Genomic DNA, 18,040 nt, shown 5'->3' on the forward strand with positions numbered 1-18,040 from the left:
AAGTTGATTTGAGAAATGTACTTCCATGGTGCCAACATGTTAACATAAATGTAGTATGTTACCATGGATTGGCACCAGTAAAAGAAATGAATAGTATTTGAAACAATTTTCCATTTTTGTTGAGCTTGGTGTCGCTAACAGGACCACTGACAGCTGGAATTTTAGGCAATTCAGCATGAATCAAGCAAAAATATCGAGTATGGCGCTTAAAGCATGTCTTATTATGGTTGGGAATCATGATGAACACTCAGAATGTACATTGAGCTGCAAATATTGACATAAAGGAAAGTTCAACAGAAACGATAAACTTATATTGCATGCAAATACAAAAAGTTTTCTCTGTCAGTGAAGAATTGTTTTAGTGGCAAGATAACGATGACACATGCATAGAACGGGTGTATCTTTAAAGAGATAATTGTGCAATAAAAGTCTTCTTGAAGTGCCACTATAAATGGCGGATGGGTCTCCATCATGGAGCCATCATGTGTGAGGTCTTTAGAATGCAGAATTCACTAGTGTGAATGTTTCACTAGTGATTTATTAGTGCAATTGTACTAGCAAACTTAACCTTTGTGCGCCCAGCCTTATGGTTCCCAGCGCCAGAGGTGCAGCAGATACTACCATTGTACAGTAGTCCATTGTACAGTAGTCAGTGTCAGCATCCAGGGTGTGTTGCTGATTTGGACCAGTGCACAAAGCAAGGTTCATAAAGACATGGATGAGCGAGTTTTGAATGGAGGAACTTGACTGCCCTGCACAGAGTCCTGACCTCAACACGATGGAACGACTTTGGGATAAATAAGCGGGGAGACTGTGAGCCAGGCCTTCTTGTCCAAAATCCGTGCCTGACATCACAAATGCGCTTCTGGAAGAATGGTCAAACATTCCCATAGACACACTCCTGAACTTTGTGTACAGCCTTCCCAGAAGAGTTGAAGCTGTTATAGGTGCAAAGGGTGGGCCAACTCAATATTGAACCCTACGGACTAAGACTGCTCTGATGATGAAAAGTGGAGAACATTATAAAATATTATCAAAATAGTCTTCAGCAATTGTACTTAGAGGTTGTTTTTTTGTAATGCTGTTCATGTATGTTCAGTACCAGAAGTTGGCTCTCTAATGTAAATACAGTAAAACCTTGGTTTGAGAGTAACTTGGTTTGAGAGCTTTTTTGCAAGACAAGCAAATTTTTTTAATAAATTTTGACTTGGTATACAAGCGATGTCTTGATATACAAGCAGCGTCATGTATAAAAAAAGAAGAGAGGAGCCTCTAAAGTGTAGCAATATGGTTACATTTAATGAAGGTTCAATATTTAGCAACTCACATGGTTGATGATTAAAACAGACACATCTAAGTATGCAGGCATCTGGGGTAAAGCTGTCCACATAGACCATCTTCTGCACAGCCATCTTCATCATCCCTTCCACGCTGCGCTCCACAAGTGATTCAAAGCCTCACTTTCAGATCACTCTACTGCAGGCTATTCTTCCCGGTCACGACTGCAGACTGACAGTGGTGAGAGCCGGTGGTTCAGAAGATGGTCTATGTGGACAGCTTTACCCCGGATGTCTGCATATTTAGATGTGCCTATTTTAATCATCAACCATGTGAGTTGCTAAATGTTGAACCTTCATTAAATGTAACCATAGTGCTACACTTAGAGGCGCCTCTCTTCTCTTTTATATTCTGTAGCTCTGCTAGATTTTGCTTCTAATCCCCTTGGGAAGGCTACATATTGTGGATGGACATTTTATGGTTACACAACCTATCACATTGCTATAATCTATGTATATAGACAATAAACTGAAGGACTTGTGGAACGAATCATCTGAGTTTCCATTATTTCTTATGGGGAAATTTGCTTTGATATAAGAGTGCTTTGGATTACAAGCATGCTTCCGGAACGAATTATGCTCGCAATCCAAGGTTTTACTGTAGTTGATTTAAAATAGCACCTGTCACATGTATTGGGAGCAGCCATTGTGTGATCTCATTTTTTTGTGTTTGATGATGCAGTGTTTGAAATATATTACCTTCATAATGACTAAAATAAAATGATTTGTGTGTGTTTACAGGTAACTGTTGGTTTCTGGCTGCTGCAGCATCTTTGACTGTTTACCCTCATCTCTTGGAGCGAGTGGTTCCCACCCAGCAGAGTTTTCAGGAGGGATATGCAGGAATATTCCATTTTCAGGTAAAACTATTTCAGAAGGTTCATTCTTACAAATTTTGATCTTTTTCCTGCCAGAGTTTACTTGCTGTCTTTGTGCTTATAATATGTGCTAAAAAAGGATAATGCAAAGATAGAGGGGCTTTTAAACTAGGTGATGGGGGGGAGGGTACAGATGTAGAATTAGCCAGTGGAAAGCAAGTTTCAGAGGGCAGAAATGGGGGAATTAGCGGTAGGGTGTTCGGAGCTCCTATACCCAGGGTAGGTATGGGGAAAAATCAAGAGAGCAGCCTAAAAACATCAAATGAGGATATATGTAACCGGTCAAAATTACGAGGTTACGAGGTTTATATACCAATGCCAGAAGCCTGGCCAACAAGATGGGAGAGCTGGAGCTGCTGATGTTTGAGGAGGACTTAGATTTTGTGGGGATAACAGAGACTTGGTTTGACAGCTCTCATGACTGGATGGCGACCATTCAGGGGTATTCCCTTTATTGCAGAGATAGAGAAGGTAAAAAAGGGGGAGGGGTATGTCTGTATATTAAGAACAGTGTACAGGTAAATATGAGGGATGATATTAATAATGGAGCTAAGGACGAGGCAGAATCCCTATGGGTAGAGCTTCAAAGGGAAGGCACGGTGGGGAAGGTAATATTGGGCGTATGCTATAGGCCCCCCAACCAGAGGGAGGAGGGGGAGGTGGACCTCATTTTACAGATAGGATTGGCAGCAAGGATGGGAAATGTCATTATAATGGGGGACTTTAATTATCCTGATATAGACTGGGCAGAAGGAACCGCACACTCAGCCAAGGCTAGGCAGTTCCTAAATGTTTTGCAGGATAATTTCATGGGTCAGATGGTGAATGCACCGACAAGAAACAATGCGGTACTTGACCTACTGATTACCAACAATACAGACCTGCTCACGGATATAGAAATACGGGACAACTTAGGAAACAGTGACCATAGGTTAATAAGTTTCAGTATTAATTACAGTAATAGGAAACACAAGGACACTGAATTTCAAAAGAGCCAATTTCCCAAAACTGCGCTCTCTGCTAGAAAATATGAATTGGGACCGAACCCTGGGAACAAAGAACACGGAGGAAAAATGGGAGTGCTTCAAGAGCATACTTAACAAGGGGATTGACCAGTGCATTCCAAAGAGAAATAAATTTATAAGAGCAAAACTAAACCCTGGGTGGCTAAACTCCAACATAAAAATGCATATTAGTGCTAAAGAAAAGGCCTTCAAAAAATACAAGACTGAGGGGTCATTGGCAGCATTTAAGCATTACAAAGAGTGTAATAAGAAATGTAAAAACGAAATCAGGGCGGCTAAAATAGAACACGAGAGACATATAGCGGAGGAGAGTAAAAAGAACCCCAAGAAGTTCTTTAAGTATATAAACAGTAAGAAAGCGAGGCCAGAACACATTGGCCCCATAAAAGATGACAAAGGAAATATGGCCACTGAGGACAGAGAAAAGGCGGAAGTGTTAAATAATTTCTCCTCTTCAGTCTTCACAAAAGAATCGGGGGGCTACACTAACCCAGCTTGTAAGGCCGAACTAAACAACACACCTCAGGAAGTGCCGCCATGGCTAACAGAAGATAGACTTAAAACTAAACTAGAGAAACTTAACATAAATAAATCCCCGGGACCGGATGGCTTGCACCCGAGGGTTCTTAAAGAGCTCAGCCAGGTGGTTGCCAGACCATTATTCTTAAATTTAAGGATAAGTTACAGATTCTGACTCGGATTGTTGTGATAGTGATCTAACCCTTGTGAGACCTCTGTGCCTGGCCTGTATAAGCAGATACGGTCACTGCAGACAATCCTCCTCAGATAGCTTGAACTCACCAATACTGGTTTCATCCAAAAGCTGGTTTATTCTGAACATCACACAACAGGAATACAGCACAATGAATGGATTTCAGTATTATGCGGTCAAAAGATGATGCTTTCCTTAGCTTAGCATGTAGATACAACAGTCTCTGTTTCATGAGGTAAAATGGAAGCAGCCATGACACAGGAAATACAACAAGAGCAGGGGGTGGAGTTTACATACAAGGAAATGATGTATCAGGCTCACAGGAGGAACAAGAGCATTACTGCCACCTTCTGGCCTTTTTTGGTAAATACCTACCCATAGAAAAATACATGGTAAATAAATCACAGAATATACTATGTAAATTGCATCTACAATAATGAGAATATTAACTGTGTAACAGCACACACCCCGTCTGACATTGTAAATGTCACTATTTTATAACATAATGGTAGTTATACAAGTGCAAATAAACAACAGTGCAATTTGCTTGATGTCTTGAGAACCTGAAAGACATAAAGAAAAAACATGCAAAAAAATGCAACAGCTTCAAGTTAACATTAACGTCCAAGACTCTTCCTTCTTGAAGTCAAAGGTAAGAACAAACAGCATACGCAAGTAAGTTCATTCTCCAAAGGGCAAGAGCAGAATAAGTTCAGTAATAGGTCTGATGAAGGTCTTTACAGTCCCTTGTCTTGCAACCTTCACCTCCACCTTGCGTACCTTGCCATCATCGCTAGGAACACTCTTTATAATGAGTCCCATAGGCCACTCGAGTCCCCCAGCTTGTTGATCCTTGAGCAGAACAAGATCTCCAACTTTAATGTTAGGATTTGGGTGTTGCCATTTCCTGCGTCCTTACAGAGTAGAAAGATACTCCATCTTCCAACTGGTAGACAACAGGCTGGCAGTGGCATGCAATGCCAAGCCGCTGCAAGCAAAGCCAACAGAATACTGGGATGTATAAAAAGGGGGATTCACTCCAGAAATAAAGAGATTATTCTCCCACTCTACAAGACTCTGGTCCAGCCACATCTGGAGTATGCTGTCCAGTTCTGGGCACCGGTCCTCAGGAAGGATGTGCTTGAATTGGAAAGAGTCCAGAGAAGGGCAACAAAAATAATTAGGGGAATGGAGGACATCAGCTATGAGGAAAGACTACAAGCACTGAACCTATTCTCTCTGGAGAAGAGACGATTGAGGGGGGATATGATATCAATGTACAAATACTGTACTGGCGACCCTAGCATAAGGAACAAACTATTCAGAGAAAGGGAATACAATAAGACACGTGGCCACTCACTAAAACTAGAGGAAAGGCGGTTTAACCTTAAAATGCGTAAGGGGTTCTTCACTGTAAGAGCGGTAAGGATGTGGAATTCTCTTCCACAAGCAGTCGTATCAGCAGGAAGCATTGATAGTTTCAAAAAACTATTAGATGGGCACCTTAGAGACCACAATATACAGGGGTATACAATGTACGGTTAACCGCTTCCATACAGAGCAGTTAGACCCCCTTCCTGCCCAGACCAATTTTCAGCTTTCAGCACTCTCACACTTTGAATGACAATTGCTCAGTCATGCTACACTGTAACCAAACAAAATTTTTATCATTTTTTTCACACAAATAGAGCTTTCTTTTGGTGGTATTTGATCACAACTGGGAGGTTTTTTTTTCGTGATATAAGCAAAAAAAGAGCAAAAATTTTGAAAAAAAAAAAAACACTTTTTTTTAGTTTCTAATATAAAATTTTGCAAAAAATTAATTTTTCTTCATACATTTGGGCCAAAATTTATAATGCTACATATCTCTGGTAAAATTAACCCAAATTAGTGTATATTATTTAGTCTGTGTGAAAGTTATTGAGTCTAGAAGCTATGGTACCAATTACTGAAAATTGATCACACCAGATGTACTGATGGCCTATCTCCTTTCTTGAGGCCCTGAAATGTCAGGACAGTACAAATACCCCCAAATGACCCCTTTTTGTAAAGTAGACAGTCCAAGGTATTTAGTAAGAGGCATGGTGAGTTTTTTGAAGTTATAATTTTTTCCCACAATTCTTGGGAAAATGAAGAAAAAAAATTTTTTTTCTTTTTTTTCCCCAAAATGTTGTCAATTTATAAGCTATTTCTAACACATAGCATGTACACAGCAAAAATGACACCCCAAAATTAATTCTGCTACTCCTTCTGAGTATGGTGATACCACATGTGTGAGACTTTTACACAGCCTGGCCACAAAAAGAGACTCCACGTCCAAGTAGCACCATAAGGCATTTTAGGAGCATAAATACACATAAAACTTTCTTACTACCTATCACACTTTTCAAGGCCCTAGAGCACCAATACAATGGAAAAGTCCACAAAATGACCCCATTTTGGAAAGCAAACACTCCAATGTATATTCTATGAGGCATTATGGGTCCTTTGAAGATGTCATTTCTTTCCACAAGTTTTTGGAAAACGTGGGAAAAAAATAAAAACTTTTTTTTTTACACAAAGTTGTCAATTTATAGGATATTCCTAACACATAGCATGTACATAGCAAAAATGACACCCCAAAATACATTCTGCCACTCCTCCTGAGTATGGCAATACCACATGTGTGAGACTTTTTCACCGCCTAGCCATATAGAGGGGCCCAACATCCAAGGAGCATCATCATGCATCCTAGCCACTTGCCTAGGCCTATTTTTGACATTTGGTGTTTACAAGCTAAAATCAGTTGTTTTTGCAAGAAAACTACTTAGAACCCCAAAACATTATATATTTTTTTTTAGCAGAGACCCTAGAGAATAAAATGGAGATTATTGCAATATTTTTTATCACAACGTATTTGCGCAGCGGTCTTCCAAACGCAATTTTTTTGGAAAAAAATCACTTTTTTGAATTAAAAAAAGGAAACCAGTAAAGTTAGCCCAATTTTTTTCCATAATGTGAAAGATAATGTTACGCCGAGTAAATAGATACCCAACATGTCATGCTTCAAAATTGCGCACGCTCACAGAATGGTGACAAACTTTGGTACTTAAAAATCCCCATAGGCGACACTTTAAAAATGTCTACAGGTTGCTATCTTAGAGTTACAGAGGAGGTCTAGGGCTCAAATTATTGCCCTTGCTCTAACGATCGCGAGGATACCTCACATGTGTAGTTTGAACACTGTTTACATATGTGGGCGGGGTTTCCGTATGCGCTCGCTTCTGCGCACGAGCTCACGGGGACAGGGCGCTTTAATTTTTTTTTTTTTTTACTATTTATTTTATTTATTATTTTTTATTTTTACACTGTTTTTTAAAAAAAAATAAAATTGATCATTTTTATTTCTATTACAAGAAATGTAAACATTACTTATAATAGAAAAAGGCACGACAGGACCTCTTTTTTGTGAGATCTGGGGTCAAAAAGTCCTCAGATCTCACAAGTACACTAAAAGATAGAAAAAATAAAAAAAAAAAAATAAAAAAAAAATTAAATAAAATGAAAAAAAAAAGGGACCTTTAAACTGGTTGCTAGGCAACGACTTTTGCCGTAGCTCCGGTCCTCCAAGACCATAGAGTCGAGTGAGGGCAAGCTTGCCCTCACTCGACATCCTGTCTGTGAGGATCCGGGACCGGATAGTTTTCCCCGCTGCCGGCGGGTCCGGTAAGCGGGGAAAAGGACCAGAATGCGGCGGGAGGGGGGGGGCACCTCTTCCGCCACCCCGGAAGGGTGATCCCACGGCGAATCCGCCGCTGGGACCACCCTTATCGGAAAGCCAACCGTCCACCGTTTAAAAAAATACCAGGGTTATGGCAGCTATCTGCTGCCATAACACCGGTATTTAGGTTTAAACGGAGGACGTATATAAACCTTTTTGGTCTTAGACACGGTGGCTGTATGAAGGGTGACAGGTACTCGGGTACTTTGCTGGGCAGGTGACAGGTACTCTGGTACTGATGAGCAAGTGGCAGGTACTCGAATACTCCGATAGGCAGGTGACAGGTACTCGGGTACTCTTATGGGCAGGTGACAGGCAAGTGATAGGTACTGATGAGTAGTACTGATACTGATAGGTGATACTGATACTGTACTGATGGGTACGGATGATCAGTACTGATACTGATAGGTGATAGGTACTGATGGGTACTGATGAGTAGTGATGGGTACTGATGAGCAGGTGGCAAGTACTCAGGTACTTCAGGTGTGAGGTACTCTGATGAGCAGGTGGAAGGTACTCGGGTACTCTGATGGGTAGGTGACAGATACTCGGGTACTCTGTTGGGTAAGTGACAGGTACTCGGGTACTCCGATGACGGGTACTCGGGTACTCCGACGACGGGTACTCGGGTACTCCGGTGACAGGTACTCAAAGTACCCGAGTACCTGTCATCAGAGTACCCGAATACCCGTCATCAGAGTACCCGAATACCCGTCATCAGAGTACTTGAGTACCCGTTATCAGAGTACCCGAATACCTGTCACCAGCCCATCAGAGTACCCGAGTACCTCTCTGTATCCCATCAGAGTACCCGAGTACCTGTCACCTACCCATCAGAGTACCCGAGTACCTGTCACCAGCCCATCAGAGTACCCGAGTACCTGTCATCAGAGTACCTGATGGGCTGGTGACAGGTACTCGGGTACTTTGATGGGCTAGTGACAGGTACTCGGGTACTTTGATGGGCTAGTGACAGGTACTCGGGTACTATGATGGGCTAGTGACAGGTACTTTGATGGGCTAGTGACAGGTGCTTTGATGGGCTAGTGACAGGTGCTCTTTATTGGGGGGGGGGGCAATCAGTGTGTTTGGGGTGCACTGTTTTTGGTAACTAGCTGTTACCACACTCTCTTCCTCACACAGGATCAGTGTGTGAGGAGGAGAACACGGTGACAGCTAGTTACCGTGTTCTCTGTTGACATTTGTGACCGGCTGTGATTGGACACAGCCGGTCACGTGGTAAAGAGCCAATTTCATTGGCTCTTTACCTAGATCGGGGATGGGCTCTGTCCGAGGGACGAGCCTCGTCCCCGATCGGCGCGCTGCGCGCCCCCGGGGGGCGTGCATTGAGAAGGGAACGAGCGGCTCGCGCTGGAGCCGCTCATGTGATCGGCTGTGATTGACACAGCCGATCACGTGGTAAACAGCCAATTTCATTGGCTGTTTACCGTGATCGGGGTTGGGCTCAGTCCAAGGGACGAGCCTCACCCCCGATTGCCTCGCTGCGCACCCCCGGAGGCGCGCAGTAGCGGGGAGATCCGGGCGCCGTCATATGACGTCCTCCCGGATCGAGAAAGGATTCCTGCCGCCGTCATTTTACTATGGCGCGGTATGGAAGGGGTTAACAGCAAACACACACACACATCATAGGTTGAACTGGATGGACTGATGTCTTTTTTCAACCTCACTAACTATGTAACTATGTAACTATGTAACTATGCAACTATTTGCCTCAATCTTCCTTTATCAGTTTTTTTTTTTCTATAGAAGAAATGATCAGCTATTGTATTAAAGTGGACCTATCATTGAAATTCACATCTACATAATGGTTCACATGTCAGGGGTACCATATTACAACACTATTTACTTAAAAAACAAATCAATAAAAAAAAAAAACAGCTGTTTTCCAGCTCATGGCCAATGGGTGCTAAGATTGTAGGTGTTTCACATCTTCACATCAATAGAGACTGCAGAGATTTTTTGGTATTATAATGGCGGACCATATTTTTTTGTTTTGGTGGGGTTTGGTTTGTCTGAATTCCCTTCACCTCCAGTCCCAGTAGGGTTGCCACCTGGATGGTATTCTACAATAGCTAGATGAGATTTGTTGGCAATGTTATTTGTAGGAAGGAGACCATAATGTGTGTACTATTTTTTTCCAGAAAATGTGGTATGTTCTGGTGACAATAGTCCCTGAAACAAGAAGTGAGGGGAATCTCACCAATGGGGAAAAAATGAAAATGTAAAAACCTTTCTAAACCATACTGTGAAAGTTTTTTTTGCTACAAATGTCCTCATGGGAAATGTCCCCTAACTTATTGTTTTAGAAATTACCGTACTTGGGACTCTAGTTAATCTTGTAATATTAGCAGCCTAAGGTCCCTACTGAACCAGCCAAGATTCAAACCATCTATGGCCGGCTTAAGACTGTTTGGGTAAACACATCTTGGCACAAAGACAAAGTGTCTTTGTTGCCTTGTCTCTCCAGTTGTTCTATCTTATAAGTCAAAAAAGATATTGATAAGATAGAATGAATGAAGAGACAGGCAACAAAATGGTGAAATGTCTGAGAGATAAAACTTATCAGGAGAGACTGAGGGAGCAAAGTGCAAAACTAAATTTAGAAAAGGAGTCCTCAACAGTAAGTAAACTGAAACATGTTTTGGGCAAATATAGATGTATACTTTAAAAAAAATACCCCCAAAAAAGTAAAAAAGGGCACAGGCTCGGTGGACCATTTGGTCTTTTTCTGCCATCTCTCTTCAATGTTTGTCTGTAGTTTTTGTCTCTTGGTTAGAAACAATAGTTTATACACTTTTTCTCCTAATGTATTAGCGATGATGCAGCTTTCTCAATGTATAGGTGGATAAAGGGAACAAAGGTTAGTGGGAAGGGCATGGGGATTTGTGTTACTTGTAATCCAGTAAATGAACCTGTCTTACTTTCCTTAGGCTATCACGTCCGCTGCGGCAGCCAGGGCCTGGGGACACATGTTGTGACACTGACATAAAGATTCATGTTATCCTTCATTATAAAGGCTGCTGGTGCTGCTGACAATTCCATTTTGGCCTGTAGGCATAGCTACTGAATAGGGTGGGTAGGGGATAAAATTCAGGGCTGGCCCAAGAATTGTGCTGCCTGGGTCCAAGAAAAAAAATGCTGCCCCCTCCCCCCAAAAAATAAAATAAAAATAACGCCCGCCAAAAACCCCCACATCCATTATTTTATAGCATGAGAGAGAAAGGAATAAAGGCGCCTCTGAGTGCAGCTAGCAACACTTTATGCACACACAACAAGCAAACTTACAGGATAGATAATGTTTATCGTCATGGCTAGGGGTCTCTTCCTGGTCCTGCGACTCGTCCTTCCTCTACCTGTCCAGCAGCAGAGAGATGACACAGGTGGAGGAGCCCAATCAGGAATGGTTGATCAATCCGAGGCAGCGGCGGAATGCATGCCTCGCTCGTGGACCGCACCGAGCGTAATGACGTCAAGGGCGGTAACGCGTTTCAGAGCATGCACAGTAGTGCTCCTTCGTCAGACCGTCTGGTCCAACACTGACTGTGTTGATGTAGGAATCAAGCAATTTTATTTTCTGCAACCCGTGGTTAGAAGAAAAAAAACACGCCATCTCTGGCCGGCTTAATAGTGATTGCTACTTTTATTCCACCTGTCTACTTTTATTACACCTGTCACTGCCAAAACTGAATTTATCCTTCATGCCACCCCCAGCAGGGCATGGGTTAGGGGCAGAGAGACAGTTTACCCTCTCTGCATCATTACATCATTACAATGAGCACTGGAAGAGTAGTTGCAAACTGTAAAGCTGATCTGCTATAAGTTCAGTTTTAGGTGTGGGGACCCAGATTGGACAAACAATTGAGCACAATGTACAAAATCAAGCTGACAAAAATGCACAAACCATTCATGGACAGCAGCAATGATGACCTGGCATGATTGCACTAGCAAGCAGGGAACCCATGACATATTGTGACTATGTAAAAAAATGGCTATTTCAGAGGGGCAGGGTTAAGACTTGTCTTGAAGTTTTATTTTAATGGTGAACCCTTTTGTCTTTTCTAGTTCTGGCAGTATGGTAAGTGGGTTGACGTTGTGATTGATGACCTTCTCCCTACCAAACATGGTGAACTTGTATTTGTCAACTCAGAGCAGAAAAGTGAGTTCTGGCCGGCTCTACTGGAAAAGGCTTATGCCAAGTAAGTAATCGTTTCTTAAAACGCAGCTTAAAGTTTATTTATATTTCTTTGTTCACCTTGAAAGGCCTAGATAACTAAATGGCAACCACTGCCAAATCTGCTCTCTATATACAGTATATAAAACACATGGAACAAAGGCAAACAACATGGCTGCCAAACAGTACCACCCCTATTTCAGTTTAAGTGTTCAAGTTTGTTATAAGGAAACTCCGGCTTCTTTTATTTTCTTGTTTGAGGACCTACTCTAAAGTACAGCATATAAAGGGGTTGCTAAGGAGATATCAGAGTTCCAGCTGCCACTATGAAACTTTTCTGCGATTCCAATGAAAAGTCTTTTATGCTTTAGATACCAATATTTCACCCTGTTGGGGTCCAGAACAACAGATTGGACACTACATGCTACAGAATTTCCAAGTGCTTCTATAAATTATAACTCACTGTAAACCAAGAAAATACTTGTTTTTATGTCCTTAGGTTGAATGGATCCTATGAGGCCTTGGATGGAGGCTGGGTGAATGAAGCCTTTGTAGATTTCACAGGAGGAGTGGATGAGAGTGTGAACCTCAAGCTTCCACCTCCCAATCTTTTTCACATCATCCAGAGTGCGGTGGAGAAGAGGTCACTCATGGGAACTTCCATTAATGTGAGTGGACAATGAAGACATAATAAAAATCAGGCAATGAAAACATGTTTTTTTTTTTTTAAATAAAGCAGAAGCATAACCAGCATTATGTTCCCAGAGGACAAAGTACAGTTTAAATGCATTTTTTGTGTAGCAGGTCTTTAAGCTAATGAGTAATTCGCTATTGTGTGTAAAATGCAGCTTGAGATATTGAACCTTGTAAACATTAAGAGAGGCTGCAAGCACCTTAAAAAAAATGTCTGTGCTTCAATCACTAGCCTAAAAATGCAAACTGCTAATATGCAAAATTTTATATTCACCTGATTAAAAAAACAACTTTATATTACCGTTGAACCACCACACAATTTTTGCTAATGCAGAACATGGACCTATGGCCCCCTTAGCACTGGGTCGATGGATTTGCTTACCATGTAAACCTGGAGAATGTAAGAATGGCTTTTTTATGGGACAGTATTTGAATATAGAAGATAGTTGGTGTAAGCACATCAAACATCAAAAGAATGCTTTTGCAATAGAATTGTTTTCAACATATATAGAAGGACTAAAAATAGTACAATAGGTACAAATAGCATAGCATGTCGTGTTACATCAAGCATAATACAAGAAGCGTATCTGCTGCACGGTTTGTCTCAGTTTATTGTCAGAAGAATACTTGCAAGCAAAGTAGGCACTCCTCGATTGTATAGCAACCTCTGGTACAAACACATTCTACATATTATTACCCAGACAGAGCAATGGTAAAAATAACAGAGCCAGATTGTGGTAAAAAGAGAGAGAGGAGGGGGGGAAACCTAATGCTGCTAGGTTGAAAGAACCCCCTTTCTCCAGCCTTTCTTAAGGGCCGTACACACTTGATAAAAATCGGACGAAATATCCTCCGATTTTTCTCTGTCTTCTCAGCGTTCATTACCGTTTTTAGTTGACAGTGCATAAATGTTCACAAAATTTCTCGTCCGATTTTTCTTTTTTTTTGGCACATTTGTTCCTAGACGGGTTGTCAGCAACTTCAGATCATGCGTGGTCTTTCGTATCCGATTTTTCACGGACGTACTGCATACACATTAAACGAAAATCGGTCGTCTGGGGACGGACGAAAAAAATTTTGGTGTTTGTCCCTCCGTTTTTTTTCGTTGAAAATGTCGGCATCGGCTGCTGAAAGTTGTGTACACACTAGGCGAAAATCAGACGATTTCACATCGGGCGGGAATTTTCGGCAGATTTTCTACTAGTGTGTACCCCACTTTACCCTCTTACTACAGACTCCTTACATACGATTGCTGCATTTTTTAGGTACTCCTCTGGCTGGCTACCTGTGGCATTTAACTTGTCACATCATATGTTATGGTGGTGGCATCTAGTTCCGCTGGTCTACCGGGACTCAACCATCACAGCATGGTTGGAAATGTTGCCAACCAGCTTAAAATTATAAAGCAACACATGGGGCAGGAAGTTACCAAGAGTTGCTAAGTAAAACATACCTCAAGCAAGCATAAAAACCAATAGAGATAATACTTAAAAATGCTTATGGGGAAAGCTTCAGCAAGATGACCTGTAGAAGTTCACAATCTACAATAAACAGAATGACTGCAATAAGCTAAGTCAGTACCAGGTAAGTCAGTAAATCAATACAGACAATGTGCACTGAACATAGAATACATACATACATGTAAAGAAAATACTTTATACAGCAAAAGATTATTCAAATATGCAGCAGAGAGAAATTTATGCTATTAAAGAAATGCTGTGAGGTCACATTCCCCATTCATTCCCTAGTATAATGTATATATACTGGAACTGCAGACTAGACCAGACTAAATATTTCATACCCAAATGGAATGAATGAAACATTTGACTTCACTGCATTTCTTTAATGGCTGATTTGTTTTGATTCCTCAATAGAAAGAGGTTGGCTCTATGAGTTATCTTTCTTTACTTTGCAGTTAGGTGTTTTCTTTATATACATACTGTATGTATAAATATATATAATCTATTCGGTATTTTAGATTGCATGCACATTGTCTGTATTGGTGCTATAAGCTGCAAGATGCGGACACTCTGGGGAATTAATAAAGGATGGCATAGACACCCTTTAGAATTCCATTGGGGTGCAGAACGGAAAGCGACAATGCTTGATTCTGACTCGTGTACCTGTCAGAAACAGGTAAATTAATTTAAATTAAAAAAGGTGCATAATACCTCCATAAGTCAGGGATCATATACACAAGCAGTGCTAAAAACATCATTATACATGGCAAACGATGGAAAAGAAATATGCATTATATATAAAAAAAGGGTCCATATAGAATCCACATATAGTATATTGAGGAGACAGTCTTCATGGAATCAACAGCAAGGATGAACACCAGTGTTGGAGCCAGAAAATAATCAGTCCCTTCACCTCACCGTGTGATCCTCTCCCCAGGGAAAAGCACTTACCAGAATCTGACATAAGTAAAGCCAAACAGCAAATTCCCAATCTCTAGTGAATCCGGACCATGATCTCTCAGAAGTTCACTTATAAAAAGCATAAAGCTGTTCACCTGGATGTGAGGCACTCCAACAGCGTGCATGGGAGGAAAGACTTACAACTGGTCACCGCTGCACTGCGCCTCCTCTACAGGTCTGTCAATGTGCAGTACAGGAAGACAGCACCTGTGCTCCACATTGACTGCAATGGCTGCAATGATTGAATTATAGTCAATCATTGCAGCATTAGCAGCGCTCCCCCCGTGTAATTCCGCATGGTCAGTGTAGCCGCGTGGTCACGTTCTGACGCATTTCATCATCACAACTTCTTTAGAGGGCGTGACCACACAGGACGGCTCTCTCTATTTATCTGATAGCACATTGAGGTATTAACCCAGAGTATTCCTATTGCCTGCGCTCAAGCCAGCCATCACGGCGGTCAGCTGCCCTCCATACCTCAGTTAATACCTCAAAACGAGTAAGGGCATGACCACGCAGCTACCTAGACTGACAGCAGCTCATAACCCAACCCAGGAATTACCCTGGGAATCACAGTGAGTGGCAAGAGAGAACATGCAGGCTGTGCACTATTTGCTGACATAAACAATGCTCTGTTTTTTATTACCTTTACTGCGACTGGAGAAGGATCTTTCATACAGTGTGGCTTCTGGTGGATAAGGAGTCCAATGATATAAGGCGCATTGTTTTGGGAGATCTGGAGAGTTAAGTACCCATGGGGAGTGGATCTCACAAGGTGTGGTGATGGTATTTATGGATTCAATCACTCATAACATCTTCTTGGAGACCAGAGCGTGGTGAACCACTCTAATTGCTTTCTCATTCACAAAGGTGGAGCTCGCAGTGTGCATTACACTGGAGGAGGGCTGCTAATGCTGCAATGATTGACTATGATTTAAAGAGGTTGTAAACCCTGGGGGGGGGGGGGAACCTGTAAGACAAAGGCATAATGAGTTAGTATGCATCGCATAATAGCTCATTATGAAATTCTTACCTTAGCACGAAGCTGTCTCAGCGGTGCCCGCGCACCGCTGAGATGGCTGACATCTTCCCCAGTATTTCTTTCCGGGTTTGCGGGCTCCAGCGATGGGAGTGGCCGGAGCCGCTATGACGTCACTCCTGCGCATGCGCGTGGGAGCCGTTTGTTTGTGGCACACGCTCTGAAGGTACGGCACAGTAGAGTTTAGGAGATATTCACAGTACCTACAGGTACGTCTTATTATAGGCTTACCTGTAGGTGCAAGTAAAAAGAGAGTGTTTACTTCCACTTTAAAGCATTGAGGATGGATTGATTTTATAGCAGCAGCTAATAGTTTAATGAACTCTACTTTTGTTAATTGTTTGTATTTTGTACATGAATGCTGGTATTAGTGATTTATTTGCTGTTAGTGTGTTAAAGGTAGGACTAGTTTCTCATCAGGTTCTGCCTATGATTGGTAGTTGACGGCAGTGGGCAGATAGTTTTTATTAATACTGAAATGGGCATAAAGTAACAACATTGATGCTGATGAAAAAAATGCACCTAAGACAAGGTTTGTGCACTATAGCATACACAAAAGTTATGTATTACATAAACAAATAGCAAGTTGTCAAATTACTGAAGATAAATGAAATGAGAGACCTAATCACAGAATGCTCACAGGAATAAGTGCAAAATAATATACCAAAGCTCAAATATTAGGGTATAATTGGTTGACAAACTATGAAAACCTAAATGGCACATTACTCTTTTAATTCTTTATAATGCTGAGCATTTTATTCTCTTATTAGCAGCGTCTTATTTTTGTGTTTTTTTTCACAGATTGAGAATCCAAATGAAATTGAACTGAGAACCCCCGAAGGATTGGTAAAAGGTCATGCATACTCTGTTATTGGGGTTTTAGAGGTAAGACCACATACACTTCATTACATTACAAACTATGCAACATAGCTGAAAACATTGTTTAAGCAAGTATCATGCCTGATCTGTTTTGTCTGATAGAATCCATTATTTCCTTTTGGTAAATGATTATCAGAAAAATGTGCTTTGGTCCACCCAAAAGTGTTCTAACTCCTCTCCACTCTATCCAAACAAAAAAAGTTTTGCCTTCAAATATACTTGAACCTGAGCCTGTCACTTAACCTTTTTTTATCCAAACCAAAGAACCCCGAGTAAACGAGTAAGGCTGGCCATACATAATTCAATTTTTTTTTTTCCTTCAACCGGTGGGTTGAATGAAAAAAAAAAGAGCTGAATCCTTCCCACTGTGGTATTGTATGGTGACAGCGGGAAGCCTTCATCGCCATCAGAATACAATGATCAGTGTTGCCAGCTACAACCAGTGGCCCTGATTTCTTGAGGAAAACCAGACAAGATGGTTGATCAATCAACTTGTGTACAACCAACTAGCCCAAAGATGGATCAACATTTGGCTGGTCCCTGCTGAAATGGCTGAATTTGGGTCCATGTACGGCCAGCTTTAGGAATCCTTTTTTTCTAATTTCCTGTCTGCCCCATTTGCAAGACTTCCCCTCATTTCATGTGTTGGAAACTCAACAAGAAGTGACAGACGATAGCTCCAAAATAAGAGGAAAGCCTCCCTTTTCTCTGGCGCAAGCATCTCTATTGAAATATTTTCTCTCACCTCCTGTTCTGGTGACAGCTGCAGACTTTTGGAACTCCCACCCTCCTTTGCCCTTGTGATCAAACAGAAAGTGTAAATCTTTCTAGCGGTGATGCAGATAGCAATAAAAAAAAACATAACAAAGGCTCTAATGCTTCCCTGTTTTGGCACAGATTCATTTTGGCTTTTAACCAGACTCTGAAAATAATCACATGATATCTTTCTTTTTTGTTTTTTTTTTTAGGTGGAACTCAATGGCCGCAGGATCCCTCTGATCCGACTACGAAATCCATGGGGTGCAGTGGAGTGGAACGGGCGCTGGAGTGATAAGTATGTGCCCAGGATAAAATAAAATTGACCAGCCTGGTATTCCATGAAGTG

The 18,040-nt window shown here is 41.5% G+C and overlaps 1 protein-coding gene across 1 annotated transcript in view; it reads left to right on the forward strand.

Moving 5' to 3' along the window:
- Nucleotides 1-18,040, forward strand: part of LOC309560471 (calpain-2 catalytic subunit-like) — a gene marked incomplete at both ends in the record, with an annotated part of 90,016 nt that overhangs the window by 23,977 nt on the left and 47,999 nt on the right. Inside the window, 5 exons of the mRNA XM_082264104.1 lie at nucleotides 2,079-2,197; nucleotides 11,796-11,929; nucleotides 12,404-12,572; nucleotides 16,858-16,941; nucleotides 17,904-17,989. Of these exons, the coding sequence (XP_082120230.1) occupies nucleotides 2,079-2,197; nucleotides 11,796-11,929; nucleotides 12,404-12,572; nucleotides 16,858-16,941; nucleotides 17,904-17,989 (592 nt within the window). The remainder of the gene's footprint in view (nucleotides 1-2,078; nucleotides 2,198-11,795; nucleotides 11,930-12,403; nucleotides 12,573-16,857; nucleotides 16,942-17,903; nucleotides 17,990-18,040) is intronic.

This window comes from Pelophylax lessonae (genome assembly GCF_965119305.1).
Source record: "Pelophylax lessonae genome assembly, chromosome: 7".
NCBI classification, from domain to species: Eukaryota; Metazoa; Chordata; class Amphibia; order Anura; family Ranidae; genus Pelophylax; species Pelophylax lessonae.